Source organism: Mus musculus, chromosome 7 (assembly GCF_000001635.26).
Source record: "Mus musculus strain C57BL/6J chromosome 7, GRCm38.p6 C57BL/6J".
Classification (NCBI taxonomy): Eukaryota; Metazoa; Chordata; class Mammalia; order Rodentia; family Muridae; genus Mus; species Mus musculus.
The window spans coordinates 132067053-132084953 of NC_000073.6; the positions used below are offsets into that span (position 1 = coordinate 132067053).

Sequence of the window (17901 nt, forward strand, 5' to 3'; positions counted from 1 at the left end):
CAGCCATGAGCAAGCAACTCATCTGTCCCCATCCCATTTGTCATTAAGCACAGGTATGCTAAATTTCAGATTATAGACTTGTGGTAAGTGACAGGGCCATGGTCCCTATCATTCCAAGTAAAGGAGATGAAAACAAATGTATATTTAAACAAGCAACCAGGGGGTTATAAATACACACACTAGGAATGCCTCCAATGTTCTCTTGGCACAATTCTCTCTGCCTCAAAGTATGGGTGTTTGGATAGATTTCACCTGCTTCTCTGCCTTCCCCACCTCTTGCCCCTTCTCTCTGCCTGGAACATAAGCCATGTAGCTCAGTGCTCTAAAGGCATAAGCTGCATGGGAGTGACCCACACTCTCATCGCTGTCCTCTTACAGCGTGATGAGTGTCTCCACTCTTTTTTTGGTTCCTTCTTATTGCTGCGTCTCATTTTATTGTTGGCTATAAATGTCTCTTTCAGTAGTAGGCTAAGCCAACTATCCTCTCTGAGGTAGAAATATTTCGACAGCCACCTAGAAGACTCCATAGAGGGAGAGGGCTGGCAATTCTGTCTTCTCATCCAGCCCCAAGAACCAGCGATCTACATGCCAATGGCTTCTGGTCTGAGTACTCAACTGGGACTGAGAAATGCTCCCTGGACAGTTTCCAACTCAGTGATTTTGGGCAGTAAGACTTCAGAGGTGACTCAGAGTGGCTGTAATGGTGACCCTGAGCTCTGCCATCTCCTGAGTGGTGGTCATCATAGCCACCTCATATATAAAGCACATACTGCTAGCTCTCCCCAGAGGGCCCCAGGGATGCACGTGGGATAGCAAGGTCTCCGTCGCAGGGACTCTGAGCAGTCAGCTCACTTAGCATACACCTGAAGCTCACTGTGCCAACTAAACTGATACTTGTCTCACTGCTGGGTGTGAAGAGATGCCTTGGGACACCCATCGAGCAAGGCTATGTTAACCCACCAGGGCTCCTGAAGACAGAATGGTGGGCAGAGCCATAAAAATACCCCGAGAAAGTGGAGCAGCAGGCATGAGTCACCAACCTCACGTCCAAGCACATTATCTCTGTTTTTGAAGAGCAAGACAGTAAGAGGAGTTCTTTAGCACATCCCACTTCTATGTCTGTGCTGACAGGTGTCTGGAAGCCGTGCGTATCTCAAGTTAAATGACAGTGGCACAAGCCAGGCATGCTCATTCCATGGAACTGAAGGTCAGCCTGATAACTGATCTCAGAAACACCTCCAGCCTTTGTTCTGGGCAGCTGGCTCTGTCTGTCAGCCCACAAGACCTCCCTCTGAGGGACATTAACTAGTCTTTGGTGAGTCCTTACTTGCCAATGTAATCCTGAGGTTATTTCTGCATATCATCTTTAGTCACATACTTTCCAGCACACTGTTGTAGACCGCTGTCTTCTGAGCATTACCAGCCACCATTGTCTTCAACAGAGCAGCTATGATTACTTGTCAGAGACCCTCAAGTTCCAGCCCATGGACCGTTGACCTCCCCTCATAGGAGGAAGGAGCAGGGCCATTGGACTGTTCTCTGAGAGCCCAGCCATTTCTTCCTGTGCCTCCCTGTCAGGTGAGTGTAATTTTATTCTAACTGCATGTGGCCCTGTCTTGAAGGTACCGGGTTATACAGAAAGCAGAAGGTTAAGTGAAGCTGTTGGAGGACCCTGCCTCCACAGCTATGAAGAAATTGTCATTCATTCTGGGCTGAAGCTTCCTGTTGAAGCAGCTGCTTTAATATCACCTACATTCCTGTAAGTAACCCCTAACTCATAATTTGTACGGAAGCCTAATAAACTCTTTGCTTTAGCAAGTTGGATGTCAGTGAAAACAAACTCTGTCGTTGGTACTTTATCTGAGGGGAACAGACTTTTGTCTACCCAGGAAACACGCAATGCACATAACTGGGTGTGAATGAGGCCCGGGGCTTCTGAGACAATGAACCGAGTTCAGGTGCTGCTGGCCCTTTGGCCTTCTTAGGGGTGTGTTGTAGCCAGCACACACAGGCTGACACAGCTCAGAGTTACTGAGACTCAGGGTCAGTCTGAGAAAACCATACTTGATCACCAATTCCTGCTACCTGGACTCAGATTCCTAACAATGCCAATCATGGGTTCTGAGGCCTGGCTGTAGAGAAGCATGGGACAACTTCTTGAACACTTCCACTAAGATTTCCACTTCACTGTGTCTGAGGTGGCTCACATATAGATATTTTATAAATCTTCCAGGTCACACATGTCATGATGCAACTCACAGACCATGTGAAGCTTAAGAAGAAGAAAGACCAAAGTGTGGATGCTCCCATCCTACTTAGAAGGGGGAACAAAATAATCACAGGATGTAGAGGGAAGAAAGGACCTTGGAAGGAGAGAGGAGGAAGAGGGAAAGGGGGGGGGTGCAGGATCAGGTATGGGAAGAGACAGGAGAGAAGTACAGAGGGCCAGGAAATTGAACAGAAATATGTAGCAGTGGTGGATTGGGGAGCTGGGGGTAGCCACTAGTAAAGCCCAGATGCCAGGGAAGCAAGAGGTTTCCAGGACCCAATAGGGATGACATTAGCCAAAACACCCAACAAAGGGGAGATAGAACCTGAGTAGACCGTCTCCAGGAGATAGGCACAGCCCCCAATCGAGGGATGGGGCCACATAACCATCTCAAAAGGAAATGCAGGGACAAAAACATGGAGCAGAGAGTGAAGGAAATGCCATCTAGAGACCACCCCACCTAGGGATTCATCCCATCTGCAGACACCAAACCCCAACACTATTGCTAATGCCAAGAAATGTTTGCTGATGGGAGCCTGGTATAGCTGTCCCCTGAGAGGCTTTGCCAGCACCTGAACAATACAGATGTGGATGCTCACAGCCAACCATCCAACTGAGCCCAGGGACCCCAATGGAGGAGTTAGGGGAAGAACTGAAGGAGGTGAAGGGAAATTGCAACCCCATAGGAAGAACAACAATATCAACTAACTGGCTCCCCCCCCCACACACACACAGCAAAGCTCCCAGGGTCTAAACCACTAACCAAAGAGAATACATGGCTCCAGCTACATATATAGCAGAGAACTGCCATATCTAGCATCAATGGGAGGGGAAGACCTTGGTCCTGTGGAGGCTATATACCTCAGTTTAAGAGGATGCTAGAGAGGTGAGAAGGGAATGGGTGGATGGGTGGGGAAGCACTGTCATAGGGGCAAAGCAAGGGGGGTGGGATGAGGGGCTTTTGAAGGGGAAACTGGGAAGGGGGACAACATTTGAAGTGTAAATAAATAAAATAACCAATAAAAAAATTTCTAGGTTACTCTAGTGGACAACCAAGATTAAGCTAAAAATCTGAATATTGTGGCAAGAGGTAAGAGTGCTATACAATACCACAGTGACTCAGTTTCCCCATTGATAAGAGAAGGTAATTACAGTCCCTACTGTCCTGGGCTTTTAAAAGCACTGAAGACATTAATGGAGGTTAATTGTGGAAGCATGCAGAACCATGAGAAAGCCTCCTGTTTTACCATGAGCACCCTCTCACCCTCAAGTCCACAGTCATTAACTTCCTTCAGTCAGTGACCCAGCTGACACACAAAAGCTTTAGGGACTAAAGACTTCAATGCCAAACATCTAGTTTTAAGCCCCATTTCAGCCATTTCCTAGCAGAGGAGGCTCCGTTTGGCTGCCCAGAGGGATCATACATAGTGCTTATCAGTTCATGCCCTGATGTTCTCTTTAAAAGTCATATCGAATTCCCATACTCTGGTCTTACCTGGCGCATTTCCTTATAGTTGTGGTGCTTAAAATCCAGGTCATCCGTGGTGGTCATCTCATTACGTCGGTGATAATAGTTATTAGGATCTAGGGAGAGAAAGATGGTTTGGAATTCACTCACAGTCAGTCATGACATCCCTGCTCAGAGGCTTGTGTGTGTGGTGACAGTTGAGACAGAAAGCTGAACTTCTAACATTTGGCTCAGAGGCAAGGGAGCCAAGTCACCAGGAAGCATGTGGGAGCTGGAGCTGTGTGGTGATTAAGAGTGTACAGTCACAAGGCCTGCGCCTAGATCTCTATTTAGTGCTGCATGACCTTGGACGAGCCACTTAAACAGTCTGTGCCTTACTTTTTTCACCTATTTGTTGGCTTACAGTGAGCAGTAGAAGAGAGATATGTAGAAGAGATAGCCTGTGTGCCTAGTCCACTGTCAGTACTAAATAAATAGTTAGGAAGTTCAAAACCACACTGCTATACTAGGAGACATTAGCCCCCCCCCCCCCCTGCCTAGTCACAGGAGCAGGCCAAACCTATCACAGCACCCAGTTGCCCTGACTGTGCCAGCAGAGGCAAAGCTCTTTGGCACAGAGGAATAGACAGTGACAAACGATGCTGATAAACTGCCCTCTTGCTGTGGTGGTCACCTGACCATGAAAGAACTGGTCCCAGTACAACCTTGGTGACCAGCAGGACACAGAGGCACAATGACAGCAGAAGCTCCTGGTCAGCCAACCTTGAAGCCAATCCTTCTATGACACTTAGAACCAGAAGCACCAGCCGTAGTTTCCATATGAAATGTCCTTATAGCCTCACATCCCTAGCTAGTGACATATTTTAAGATGTAGTAGAATATCTAGTAGGTATGGCATAGATATAGAAACTGGGGGGTGCCTTTGAAGGTTGCATGTGGTTCAGACCCCCCTCCTCCCTCTCTCTCTCTCTTTCTCTCTCTCTCTCTCTCTCTCTCTCTCTCTCTCTCTCTCTCTCTCTCTCTCTCTCCTTCCTGCCTACTGTGTGGTGAAGGGAATTCTCCATCACGTGTTTCCATAGCTGTGGTGTTCCATCTCACCATAGGCCCAGTCAATGGAGCCAAGAACAGTGTTCCAGAAACCTCTGGTGCTTGATCCAAAATTGATCTTCCCTCCTTATAAGTTGTTTATGACAAGTATTTTGTCATAGAGATAAAAGTCTTACTGACACAGCAGCCTCAGAGGTATGACAGAGTGTAATAACAGAGGTAATCCTGAGGACAGGGCCTCTGGCTCAGGGAGCACCGATTGCTCTCCCTGGCCCCTTTTCATTTAACCTGACTTTTCTTTTTAATTTCTATTTGTTGCGTATATTATTCCAAAAGAAAGACCACACAGAGGAAAGAGGGCAAGGAGGAGGAAGGGTATGAACAAGACTGACAAGAAGGGACTTTGAGTCTGCCCTGACGTCCATGTCCTCATCTGAGGAAGGATGGCAGGGGTCCACAGCCCTTGGTCATTAAGCTGACATTTCCCGCTAGAGGATTCAGTCACCAAGTCTCAGTCAGAACAGAGCCCCCACCCTGACCCCACACAGAGAACACCCAGAGCTTCAGAAGGCTACAACAGCTTGGTCTCCACACAAGTGGCTCAAAGGCCCATTCCAAAAGTAGGGGCAATGCAGAGAGCAACGTCCCCAGACTAGGAGCACCGGCCACCTAATAGACCTCAGCCCTGCCAAATCAGATTCCACACCATAACCAATCCCAGATGACTCTCTGCATGAGAAGCACCATGCCATGACTACGTCACCGAGGCAGGAAGGAGGGATCAGCACCCTCAGCAGCTAGCCCTTTGGCGCCCCTAACAAAAGGCTTTAGCCTTGGAAACTGAAGCCAAGTACGACAAATTAGGAGTCACATGAGACTCAGGTAGCATTACATCTTCATGAGAGTTCTAGCAATACTGTCAGTAACTGTCATGGAAGGCAGTAGTTTGCAGAAGGAAGATAGACATTTCTTCCAGGCAAGAAAGCCAAGGCCATCTGGGCTCTGCCAAGGCCCCATTTATTTCTCATGGGCTGCCCGTGCCTTTGGAAAGAGGTTTCCAGGTCCATGGGTTCCAAAGCCAAGGTGAGAGGGAACAATTGTTTTTGGGTTTGCCCTTTAGTGACACTGAGTTCAACATGCTATCTTCTAAGAGATATTTAACACTCACCCTCTGCCTCAGGGGTGTCTTTCCAGAGGATTTGAAAGCCCCCTTTTTCTCAAACACCAGCTATGCCTTCAAGACTGTGAAAAGGAGTTAAAGAAAAAGTTCAGAGCTCTACGTACAAAAAATTTCTCGTTTAGGAAATTTCCTTCCTTCCTTCCTTCCTTCCTTTCTTCCTTCCTTCCTTCCTTCCTTCCTTCCTTCCTTCCTTCCTTCTTTCCTTCCTTCCTTCCTTCCTTCCTTCCTTCCTTCCTTCCTTCCTTCTTTCCTTCCTTCCTTCCTTCCTTCCTTCCTTCCTTCCTTCCTTCCTTCCTTCCTTTCTCCCTGGAAACTAGACAGTATATTGAAAGATCCAGGACAAGATGTAGAACTGTATCAATATACCAATATCTTTCATGATGCTGAGTCTTCCATATTAAATAAATACTTCTTCCTCTCTCTCTCTCTCTCTCTCTCTCTCTCTCTCTCTCTCTGTGTGTGTGTGTGTGTGTGTGTGTGTGTGTGTGTATTGAGAATTTCTAAAGAGTTCATCTCTCAGTTTTAAAATTAAGAATTGAGCTCAGATTGGCTATCAGCCATCTGCTGCTCTCCCTGGCTTCCTTATGTTCCAAGAGTCCCTTTCTCCCACTGGCACCTATTTCATGTGATTCAGAGTGGCTTGCCCCATGTGCTCCGGTGCAAGCCTGTGACCCAGGCCCAGGCTGTGAACCCATTAGCAAGCTCAGCTAGTCACTAGCTTAGAGATGATCTTGGGACAAAAGTCACACTCTCAGTTCAGCCATCCCCACTGGGACCAAGATCTTCGAAAAGAGTGGTCCTCCCTTTGGCTGTCAGAACATTGTAACAATGGTCCTCAAGGAACTGAATTCTCTCCAAGAATCTCAAGCTAGGAAAGGAACAAGGTGGAAGCCCTGTGATGGCCAGAGGAGGCACTCTCCTCCCAAGAGGAGCACCCAGTTCAGAGCACCTTGCACCAGAGACTGGATTTTAGACAATGATGCACCATGACCATAAATGTTCAAAGTTATGTATAAGTCCTGCCCTCTATTTAAACCTAAACCTCAAGTCAGGACCCATAAGATGGGCTTGGGGGTTCACTGCACCTCACTGTTTTTTTTCCAGGAGACCACACTAGATCGCCTCTCTCTGCGTTATACTGTGCCTTGTCTCTTTAACAGGAGCAATAAGCATGGGTTTCTAAGTCTAGCTCATAAGGGCTATCAGGGCCCAGGTTCTGATCCTAATTACTCTAATGACATCAGAGCTTGTAGGAATGTCTCTTTCTTCTGGGGTCACATAGATGGCAAGAACTGGAGTGCTGGTGACAACCTGTTAGTCTGCAAGAGGCTCCAAGACTTTCCTGACCACAGCAAGAAGGCCCTGAGATATTAGCTGCACCCCTGCCTAAAGCCCATCACACCCACCCCTGCAATTTTCATTTGTCAGCCAAGTTTTTCTTCTTACGTGAATCTGAGTAAGACTTCCGGCATTTGAAGCAGAAGTCCTGACTGGCTGATTCCATCTCTGTGCCTTTATTGCCACAGATGGAGTTCTGGCAAGCCAGCTTCCTGCCTCGTTCCACGTGGTTAATTTTCAAGATCCTTTGTACTAAAACCCAGTGATTCCTGGGGGGGACTCCTTACCTACAGGGAGAGAAAACTCCAGGCACAGCACCTAAAATCCTTCATCCAGCCTACTCACTTCATTAACTTAGTCCAACCTTCTGTTCTCGACATACCAGCCTACTAATTCTGCTGCCTGAGTCACCATGTCTGTTGTGTGGTCTCACAGGGATACTAGGCAAGAAGGAAGAGAAGGGGAGGACTCTGTAGACATCTGCTACCCTGGCACTGCTGGGGATATGTGAAGGTCAGTATTCACATACCTCTGGGGCAATGTGTGTTATCAGTGGTCATTTTTAAAAAAGATTTATTTATTTATTTATTTTTATTTATTTATTTAATGCATATGCGTACACATGGCTGTCTTCACACACACCAGAAGAGGTCATTGGATTCCATTACAGATGGTTGTGAGCCACCATGTGGTTGCAGGGAATTGAACTCACGACCTCTGGAAGAGCAGTCCGTACTCTCAACAGCTGAGCATCTCTCCAGTTATCAGTGGATCATTTACTCCCTGGTACACAATGCCCTTTACTCATGGCATGGTCAGAGGTCATTGACCCTTTTATACAAGTGGTTACCAGGTACCTCTCATGGTGGATTCCGTTGAGACAAGACCCTTCCTTCTCTAAAGAGAACATTTTGTTTTATGTCCTAAGAAAGGGACAAATTGAAGCCAAAATGGAAAAAAAAATGGACTCTCTAGTGGATGAGATAAAAAAGTGAAGAGTCAACTACCCCTTAATGAGATGCAGACCCCAATGCCCAGATTTAAAATGCTGTAATAAAGATCTCTAAGTAGCTTGCTATTCCTGTTCATGAACTAGTCTTCCATAATTTGATTTAAATGAGCCAGCACTAGCCCTAGGGGGTAAGAAAGAGGAACAGGCTACCTATAACTACTCCTAAAGTTAAAGGCAACCAACACAGGGGCTTTAAACAAAGCTAACATGTAAGCTAGCAACAGTAAGTAGCTTACACTTGCTGTGGGTGACAGTAGTTAGTTATCATTCCTTCCAGAATTCTAAGACACAGAACAAGTCTTAGTTGATGGGCAGACAAGATGAAGCCAAATAATATGAAAGTTGAATATTTCCTCTCCTTAGGGTCACTGAGGCTTGCCTGCTACCAACCTCACTCCAGGACCAGAGCTAGACTCTGTCTCTATGGGACAGAGAATAACAGATGAGCACACACAGCATTCTCCTCTGGAGGACTCTGAAGTCAAACACACACACACACACAGACATACACACACACACAGACACACACACACACACACACACACACACACACACACCCCTTGATAGGCTCCAAAGGGTGGAGCATTGCTGTCACACCCAAGGCTTACAGATCCTGAGACAAGAACCATTTTACACTACCTTCAGTAAAAGCTACAAAGAACAAAGGTCCTACGTGCATAGCTCCTCCCCCTTCCTAGAGTGCTATCTTAGTTCTCCAAGGTGTAGCTTTCACCTGTGTTCTATTAAGAGTGACTTCCTATTCCCCTCCTTCCCCAACACCTTGAGCATGATGTCAGGGTGTTCTTCTTTCTAGAGCTAACAAATTGTCTCCAAGGGCCCTTCTGTGTCCATTCTTAAATTCTTTTTGTTTTACTTTGTTTTGTTAATTTAAAACAAAGTCTCTCTCTATAACTTAGGCTGTCCTAGAATTTACTACATAGACCAGGTTGGCTTTAATTCTATGGTAATCCTTCCACCTCAGTCTCTGGAGCACTGGGATCATGGGCAGGTGCTACCATATCTAGCTTCTGAATTTTTTGATATCAATGAAAAAAACAACCACCTGCAAAAAAAAGACTCTGTGCCACCAGCCACATTCTATACAGCAAGTGGAGAGTCAGTGCTGCTTTTCCTAGGACTGTTCTGTCTGGTTTCAAGCAGATCAAGATAGCTGGTCACATGATTTAATGAATCAAGTGCAGGAAGCAGATCTCCTTTCCTATGACATAAATGACAAATATCTTCTTCAACAAAATTCAAAAAATTTCGTATACTAAAATATTCTTTTTAATGGCTCAAATCTTGTGACCAGTGTAATACCAGAAGCCACCAAAATTACATAAATAGCTATTGTTAAAACATTAAAATTCAGAAGACTGTGCCTACTGGGGTATGTACAACCCTCCTTTTCATACATGTCTATTTTCTATCTATCTATCTATCTATCTATCAATGCCTGTGTATAGATTTATATTTAAAAACCTTTTAAAGATAAATTTGCCTTTTAAAAATGAGCCTATGTATTTGTCAGGTAGAAACCAGAACCCTGCTATGTCCATACCTAAAACTACCCAGAGTTCACAGTTCATCCATCTCTGTGTTTCAAATGGTCACCAAAAATAACCTAACAGAAATAATTACTTCATGGTACTCACACAAGGTGCCCTGTACCTTTTCCTAATGACACCTGAATTCTTGCCCACAGAGGAAAGCCATGGCCCCACCTTTTGCAGAAAAAAGTGGGGGAGTGCTAAGCAAGGGTCCTGGATGGGAGGAAAGAAGACAGATCCTCCTTACAGATGCTGACCAAGATTTGTTAGACATAGCTCCTCCCCTTCCTAGAATGCTATCTTAGCTCTCCAAGGTATACCATTCATATCCTAAGCACCATGAGCCCAGACATCTCTGTATAGCAGCAGGCTAGATGTAGGGCTGTAGCATGTTTCCTCACTCTTTGGAGGAAGAGAGTGCTTAGTTAGCTTTCTTATGCAGCTTAGGGAATGGTGCTGCCCACAGTGGGCAAGGCCCTCCTACATCAGTTAACAAGCAAGAAAACAGGCCAACTTCACCTGGGTAACCTCAAAGTGAACACTCTTTTCTGGTGGCTCTGATTGGCTGTCAAAGATAACCAGGACAGGTCCCAATAATTTTGTGATATGAAAAGAAAATTGCAAGCTAGTAAGTACAAACACGTGTAAATCACAAATTTGTGTGTGTGTATGTGTGTGTGTCTGCTATGAGAGTCATTATGTGGACAGACAGAGCTGACTTTCTCAGCCATGGTGGGTACATGATCTAAAAACCTACAGTTGGCAAAGCCAGCTTATGCATATTACAGGACTGCAAGAGAAACAGTCATGTGACATTAAACATGCTTTGAAAGCACAGCAAAGGAAGCTCGTGGCAGAGCTGGGGTGACTACCGAAACAGCAGCAGAGCTGGTGGTGGACTTGTCCTTGGCAGTGCTGAGCAGGCCTGGGGACCCACAGCCCATGATGCTCCAGCTTATTCTATGAGGCTGAGAGTGAGTAGACTCGGGAGAAATCTGGGTGAGGTGAACCATGCTTCTGGTCCTGCTCCTGATAACCTTGGCTGGGGGAAGACAAGAATGTGACATTCCTGCAGGCTCTGACAGATGCTAAGGGGTAGTAGGTTTGGGGCCAGCTGCTTTCCTAGCGCTGTCTGGTGAGGAGGAAGAAGCCCTTCTCATGGGTCTACAGTGACATAAGCCAATACCTTCTGAAAAGCCAGCCTATCGAACCTTTCGGAAGCAGACACTGGCAGCATTAGAAGGTGCATGGGAATTCCCACTTGTATGCAGAAGTTAGACCCAAATGCCACATCACATGACTATCAGGCCATAAGAATAGAAGGAGCTAGCAAGCATTCAGTGAAGACAGGCATCCAAGGGAAGTGCCCCAGACAGCCTCTCAAATGTTCATGGTCAAGTTTCTTCCACCTCCTGCCCTACCTCTGCACTCAATGCAGTAAGCATGCTGAGAACAGCTACATGTCTTGAGGGCAAACATTTCCTATAGCGCTGAGAACTGAACATTTGCATATCCTTCCCCACTAAGTTACATTCCTAGCTGACAGCTAGATGCTTTTTTTTTCTCACTTCTGAGAGACAGCCCCGAGTGATTCGTCAACCTTGACATACATAAACATCATCTTAAAATTACAACAGGCAAAAAACCACACTTGGCAAGACACTCAGTGCCACCAACATTCATGTTTCCAAATTGGGATTATGAAAAGTTGTTTTCCTTTTCTTTTTTGAATAACCTGTAGGTTAACAGTGGATACGGGGAAACGGTGGTGGCTCAGCTTATTTTGATTTATCTTTGGGAGGCAGCTGCCTCTCATTAGGAAACAGCTTTGCAGGAAGTGCAGGGGGCAAACTCACCCGGCAGTGGGCAGCCCAAGATCTCCATCCTCATGCAGATGCTCCCGTTATCAAACCAGGACTGAGGGTTTATGCGAATGTAGCGGGCCACCATGGGGACTGGCAGCTCATTGAGCACAGGAATCTCCTTCTCACTGTTTCCTTCAAATATCTATTGATGCTCAAGGGAAAGAGGAGGCTTTTTAAGATCTTCATTCTCAAAGGCAAGACAGCCAGCAATTCACTCATTCCTTGGGGTCCTATCAAGCAGTACTTATGCATGCTGGGAATGAAGGTAAAAGGAAGACATCACCCCTGTACTCTGCCCCAGGAAGCCCTGTATCTCTCAGCCTATCATGACGGCAAAAAAAAAAAAACAACAAAAAAACAAAAAAACAAAAACAAAAACAAAAACAAAAACTCTATATCTCAGGCTATTACAAGGAAGTAGACCAGCAGTGAGTTTCATAGGTAGAAGAGCAGCTGGCTCTCTTTTGCTAGTGCAAACAGGACTGTCGATGTAAGAATAAGCCAGAAGGTAGAAGGAGGGGGCTGCAGTCAGTGGATAAGATGCTGGATGCTACACTGGAAATAGCACTTGAGAATCTGAATTTGAGAGTAGCAAAAGCCACACACTGAAGCTAATTGTGCAAGGTGGCTAGAAAAGCTGGGGCTCTCGTGAATTACAGCTGCAAGGGTCCCCAGCTGCAGTGTGCTAACTTGAAAACCAGACCAGAGACTACATCTCAAAAGTACTTCCGTTGAAATATGTGCTGGTTTGAGTAGGAATGGCTCCCATAACTCATTATTAAGAGGTGTGGCCTTGGAGGAAGTGTGTCACTGTGGGGGTGGGCTTTGAGGTCTCAGAAGCTTAAGTCACCTCTCTGCTGCTGCCCGAGGATCAAGATGTAGAACTCTCAGCTCCTCCAGCACCATGTCTGCCTGCACAACTCCATGGTTCCCCACCATGACCAAACCTAAACTGTAAGCCAGCCCCAAATAAATATTTTCCTTTATAAGAGTCATCATGGTCATGGTGTCTCTTCACAGCAATAAAACCCTAACTAAGACAGAGTGAATATAGAATTCTGAATCTTGCAGATGCATCAACCCAAGCTGTGGGCCGTTTAAGGTCCCAACTTCAGCATATGAAAAGGTGATCATTATTCATCAGACCCTCCTGGTTGGTTTGAGTTTACACAAAATTAGTAAACCTCCCCAGGGAAGGACAAAGTCCCATGGCCAGGTACCAATGGCATGGGTAGAGAGGGAAGAGGGGACTCACCATGTCGCCAGATCCATTCTTCACAGTAACCCATGTGTGGCTGTCATTGCTCACCATGACTTTATAGGATGTCACCCAGTCACTCCTGTGAGGGGGAAAAAAAACCATCACGGGGGTCACATGCTTTAAAATGCTCACCCTTTTCACTTGATGTGTGGACATAAGGATGGGTATGTTTTCTCCAGGACTGGTTCAAGTCCTGATTCCCAGGGAGGTTCTGGAGGACAATATAGATTCTTTTGTGTCATTGCTCTTGGCTGCTCATTACAACTAGATAATAAGATACTACTGTGGCGATACCACACACTTTAATTGTAAAACATAGAGAAACCAATCTTGAACCTACTGGGAAAGTTCTTCTATGCTGGCTAGTTTTCATAGTGCCACAAGATGCTATCCATGCCACTGAAGGAGAAAGACAGCAGTGGCCTTATCCAGCACTGGACCATACATGCTAACTTGTCAGGCAAAATGGACCTTCCAGTGTGGTAGTGGCAAGACTGTTTATGTGGCTAACCACTGCTTTCTATTACATCTGAGACCTCCTCTATAGGACAGCACCCATGCCTTGCACTATAAACCAGGTCATAAGCCCATGGTTGGGGAGGAACTCATGACTGTTGTTTGCCATGCTGTCAGACAGCTTCCTACATATTTACACTTTGGCCCATTAGTTTCTGATGCTCTCAACCATGGTCAGAGAAGTTTCTTTTTTTTGCAATAGGTAAAGGGTAATATGGACTCATTCCTGGGCAGAGTGCTAAGAATCGGTCATTCCAAGTACTCCACCCTGGAACACCCAGGAACACAAGATAAGACAACAGAAAGCAAGGCCTGTTGGGAAACCCCTGAACAATAACTCACATCTGCCGATAAAATTACCCTCACCCCAAACAGCACTCTGCTCTATATTTCAATCATTTCTGACAGCAACCACTTTTTGCCTGTTGACTGCTTCCCAAGCTGATAATTCCTACCCAAGCCAGCAAGGCAGGCTATGGAGGCAGAGCTCTGTCCTAGTGAGACAAAAGGAATGAATTTAGGAAACTCTCAGTCAAAGAACACCAACAGGATGGAGGCAGAAAGGAAATTTAGTAAGTTCTCCAGAGAAGAGAGGTTAGGCCTACTGTCCGCTCCTGTAACCCTAGCTCCTCAAGAGGCAGGACGTGGAAGAACTGAATGTTTCAGGCCAGCCTGGGCACATTAGTGAGACCCTGTCCTAAAATAAAAAGTATCCAATGCACTGGGATTGTGTGTGATTTGGTGGTAAAGCACTTACCCAGCAAGCACATTCTTGTTGGCAGAAGGCACTACAACATGGTGGTCTAGCAGAGCCACTGTCATTCATCAAACAACAGCAGTCACTCCTGATAACCATGCGCACATCCCATCCACAACCACCAACCCCCCCAACTCCCAGACACACACACACATCACCCCACCCCATCCCACCTCTCAACACCCCCCCCCCCCCATATTCAGTCTCTTGTAAAGTTTGCCAATTTACTGCCTATGTCTTTCTAAACTATGTCAAGACTCTGTCTGACTATACCACCAACAGCCCATCCAGTTTTCCTCAGCCAGGGCAGAGATTGCCACATTTTCCTCTGGGATCTAAATTCCCCTCTCCCAGCCTATCCTGGGAAGAGATGCTAACTTAGCTAAAGTCACATGGCCGGGCTACCTTCTGCTTATCTGCTATTTTAAATATCAAGAATTCTTACAGCTATTCCATTACATGCCACTCTTATTTCAACTTACTTGCTGACTAATTAAATTTGCACACAGAGCAGTATAAAGACTAAAGCCATATGGATTGTAGCACATACTCCCAGACCTTTTAGCTACTCTAATAGAAGTATCCCAATCTCTGAGGGTGCACAGCTAAACTACACATGATCCTTTCATTCAAGGGTTTTGAAGGTTAACAAGGAAGACAGAGAGGTGAACAGAATGTTCAAGAGTGTGATAGAGTATGCTATGAGCAGGGAATAGAGGGAAGAAAGAAGATGCCTTCTGGATCAGCCAAATGGAGGATGCATGGCAGGTGAGTGAGAAAGCATAGTCCACACCTGACATAAAGCGATGCACTTTTTTTTTTCCTTTGTGCCAGGCACATCCATTATAAGTCAGCCTTATGGAAGACTGAAGCTGCAAAGTCCTGGTTTCCTGATCTCCTAATCTTCAGGGATGGCTTGATAAGCACACCGCTTTTGTGGTTTATTTCTGCTTCCTTCAGAGGGATTATTCCACATCACCAAACAACCTTGACATTCGAGCTTGACTCAAAGCTATGCAGTCCAAGCAAAGAAGAGCTGGGGTCAGAGACCTCTAGACCACAGGAAAAGGCAGAGGCTGGGCTGACCCTCCTGGGCTCTGGCAGCTCCCTCATTTGTAAATATAAATAACACAAAATAACCTGGAAGACACTAACTCACTTTCCGTCAACACAGCCTTCTTTCTGATCAGGTTTTCAAAAGGAGGAAGTTTCCACAGAGGAGGGAGTTGAAACATATTGTAACATTCTACTGTAGAGTCTTCCCCACAAGTTAGTCCGATTCTGGTCACCATAAGATAAACAAAGGTTTTATGTTACCAGTGAGTTTGCAAATAAGTAAATAAGAGAAAGCTGCAGGGATCTGGGGGGCGGGGGAGGGGGAATAAGAGCTGAAAGAAAAAAAATTAAGTATTGTATAAATTAACGGGCCCACATTGTTTTTAAGGAAATACATATAATGAGAGGAAAGGATGGAACACCAAAAGCTAGGGATGTTGAACTTGAAACCTCCCCACCCCCAAGACCCTGGAAATAGTTCAGTTCAGAGGAGCCTACTTGGCTCCCAGCAGAGGTGCCACAATTGTCTCTGTAGACTAGTCTTTCTCTTAGGGCCTTGGAAGTTTCTTTAGGTTACAGGGAGTCAGTAAGGATGATTCTAAAGCCCCATTAGTCACCTAGAAAATAAAAGCCCCATTAGTCACCTAGAAAATACTCTCCGTGAGAAAGAGGTACCAGAATTAGAATGCAACAAATTTAGGCCCAGGAGAATTTGGGAGCTTGGGGCTGTCGTTTGCTAAATACAAATCCTTCTTCCTCAACTTCAAGTAGGGCTGTGCCCTAGTGAAACCCACGATGAGTTGACTATACCATAAGCTGAAAGTGTATGCATCTGCCTAACCTACTGAGCATCAGATCTTAACACCACATCACACTGTCGTCTTGCAGTTACTTGAGCATGTGTGATTGACAGGCATGGCTCACTCACTGCTACAGTCAGCTGTGGTGACAGAGTGTCACACCACACACTGTCACTTGCCTGTGAAAAAGTCAAAACCCAAAGTACGATTCTCTAGTGGAGGAGCCAATTCTAAGGTTGTTTATCTACACCCGACAGATACCTTCCTAAGCACCTTGCAAATATTAACTCATTTTTCTTCATGACAACCAAATGGCATAGGTGTTATTATTCTGAACTATACAGATGCACCAGGAGGTCAAGGTTATAGAACATTAGACTCAAAACTCTGGGTATGGAACTCCTATTTATAGCCACTTTTATATATGACATATTTTTTAAAAAACCGAATATGAAATAAAAAACACCAAAAGGAAACAGGTTAGTACAAAATAAGCAACTAGATGTAAAGAACATGCACAGCTTTTACAAACAAAAACGCCATTGAAATTAAATACGCAGATAAACTGAAAGTTCCACTAGAAACTGCCAAAGGGAGAATTAACAAATAGTCACAAAGTTAAAAAGTTACTAGGAACACAGCACTAAAAAACCAGGAGATAGAAAACCAAAGGAGAAGACAGCTTTGAAAGAACATGTTCCTCATCAGAGTTCCATAGAGAGACCAAACCGAAGAAAGGGAAAACAGTACTTGGGGGGAGGGGGAGGACAGAGAGAATCTGTCTAGAACAGGTAAACTCTGACTCCACAGACTCGAGGGGAACAATAAATGGCACAATAATCAATAAAAATAAATTCATTTCTACTCTAAGAAGTAAGTCATTACGGTTTATTTTCTGCGTAGGTCTATTTACAGATCATTAATGAATTGTGATAAGCAGGAGGCACCAGGACCATCTCCTCCCTACCTGGTAGCTGGCTTCTGCTGGTATAGGTACTCTCAGCTGTCCCATTGTGAAAACGCTACAGGCAGTCTGCTACATGTATCAGAAAAGGGGGGGGGGGATATCTCAAACCCTAAGATATACATTAGATGTGGCCTTGTGTCCTGAACCAACAGGATGGAGAGTTTGGGGAGGAGGAGGCAATTCTAGACACCAGCAAGGTTGTACCTCCCTGAAGAACTCAGCCAACAAGGAATTGGGAATTCAGGGAGTGGAAAAATGAAATTAGGAAATATAAAAAACACGGCTATAAGCCAAGTCCATGCACCAGCCATTTTTGCCTTTAACCCAGGCTGGTGCTTGGCTTTTGTAGGACTAAAAATAAATCTGTGTGGCCTTTGCTACCCTGACTTTCTGAGAGTACTTTTATTATGAAGGGAGGATCATTGTTTCCCACACCACCTACACATAGTCAACCTGTAAAGTATCAAAGATCATATACAAGCAGTCGGGAAGTTGAAAAAAAAAAAAGGACAAATGAATGAAAATAAATTGACAGCATACTGCTCCAGAACAGTATTAAAACCATGAGATCACTGTGTTTAATGGATTAAGAGAACAGTATCAACAGGAAAATCATCATATTTCAAGAACGAGTACAAAATAAAGGCATTCTTAGACAATAAAAAAGGAACTTGCTATCTCCTTTCACTTAAAAACAACTTTAAAAAGGAACATGAAAGAACACGTGGTAAGCCAAGAAACAGAATAAAAAGGGTTAGAGAGAGAGATGACTCAGCCATTAAGAATCCATGCTGTTCTTAAGGGAAACCGGAGTT

General features: G+C 45.1%; 1 protein-coding gene across 6 annotated transcripts in view; it reads right to left on the minus strand.

Moving 5' to 3' along the window:
• Positions 1–17901, minus strand: part of Cpxm2 (carboxypeptidase X 2 (M14 family)) — a 122079-nt gene that overhangs the window by 34366 nt on the left and 69812 nt on the right. For all 6 annotated transcript variants that reach the window (XM_006508034.4, NM_018867.5, XM_006508033.4 and 3 more), the window contains 3 exons: positions 12985–13069; positions 11721–11871; positions 3765–3853 (listed from right to left, as the gene is read on the minus strand). In XM_006508034.4, the coding sequence (XP_006508097.1) occupies positions 3765–3853; positions 11721–11871; positions 12985–13069 (325 nt within the window). The remainder of the gene's footprint in view (positions 1–3764; positions 3854–11720; positions 11872–12984; positions 13070–17901) is intronic.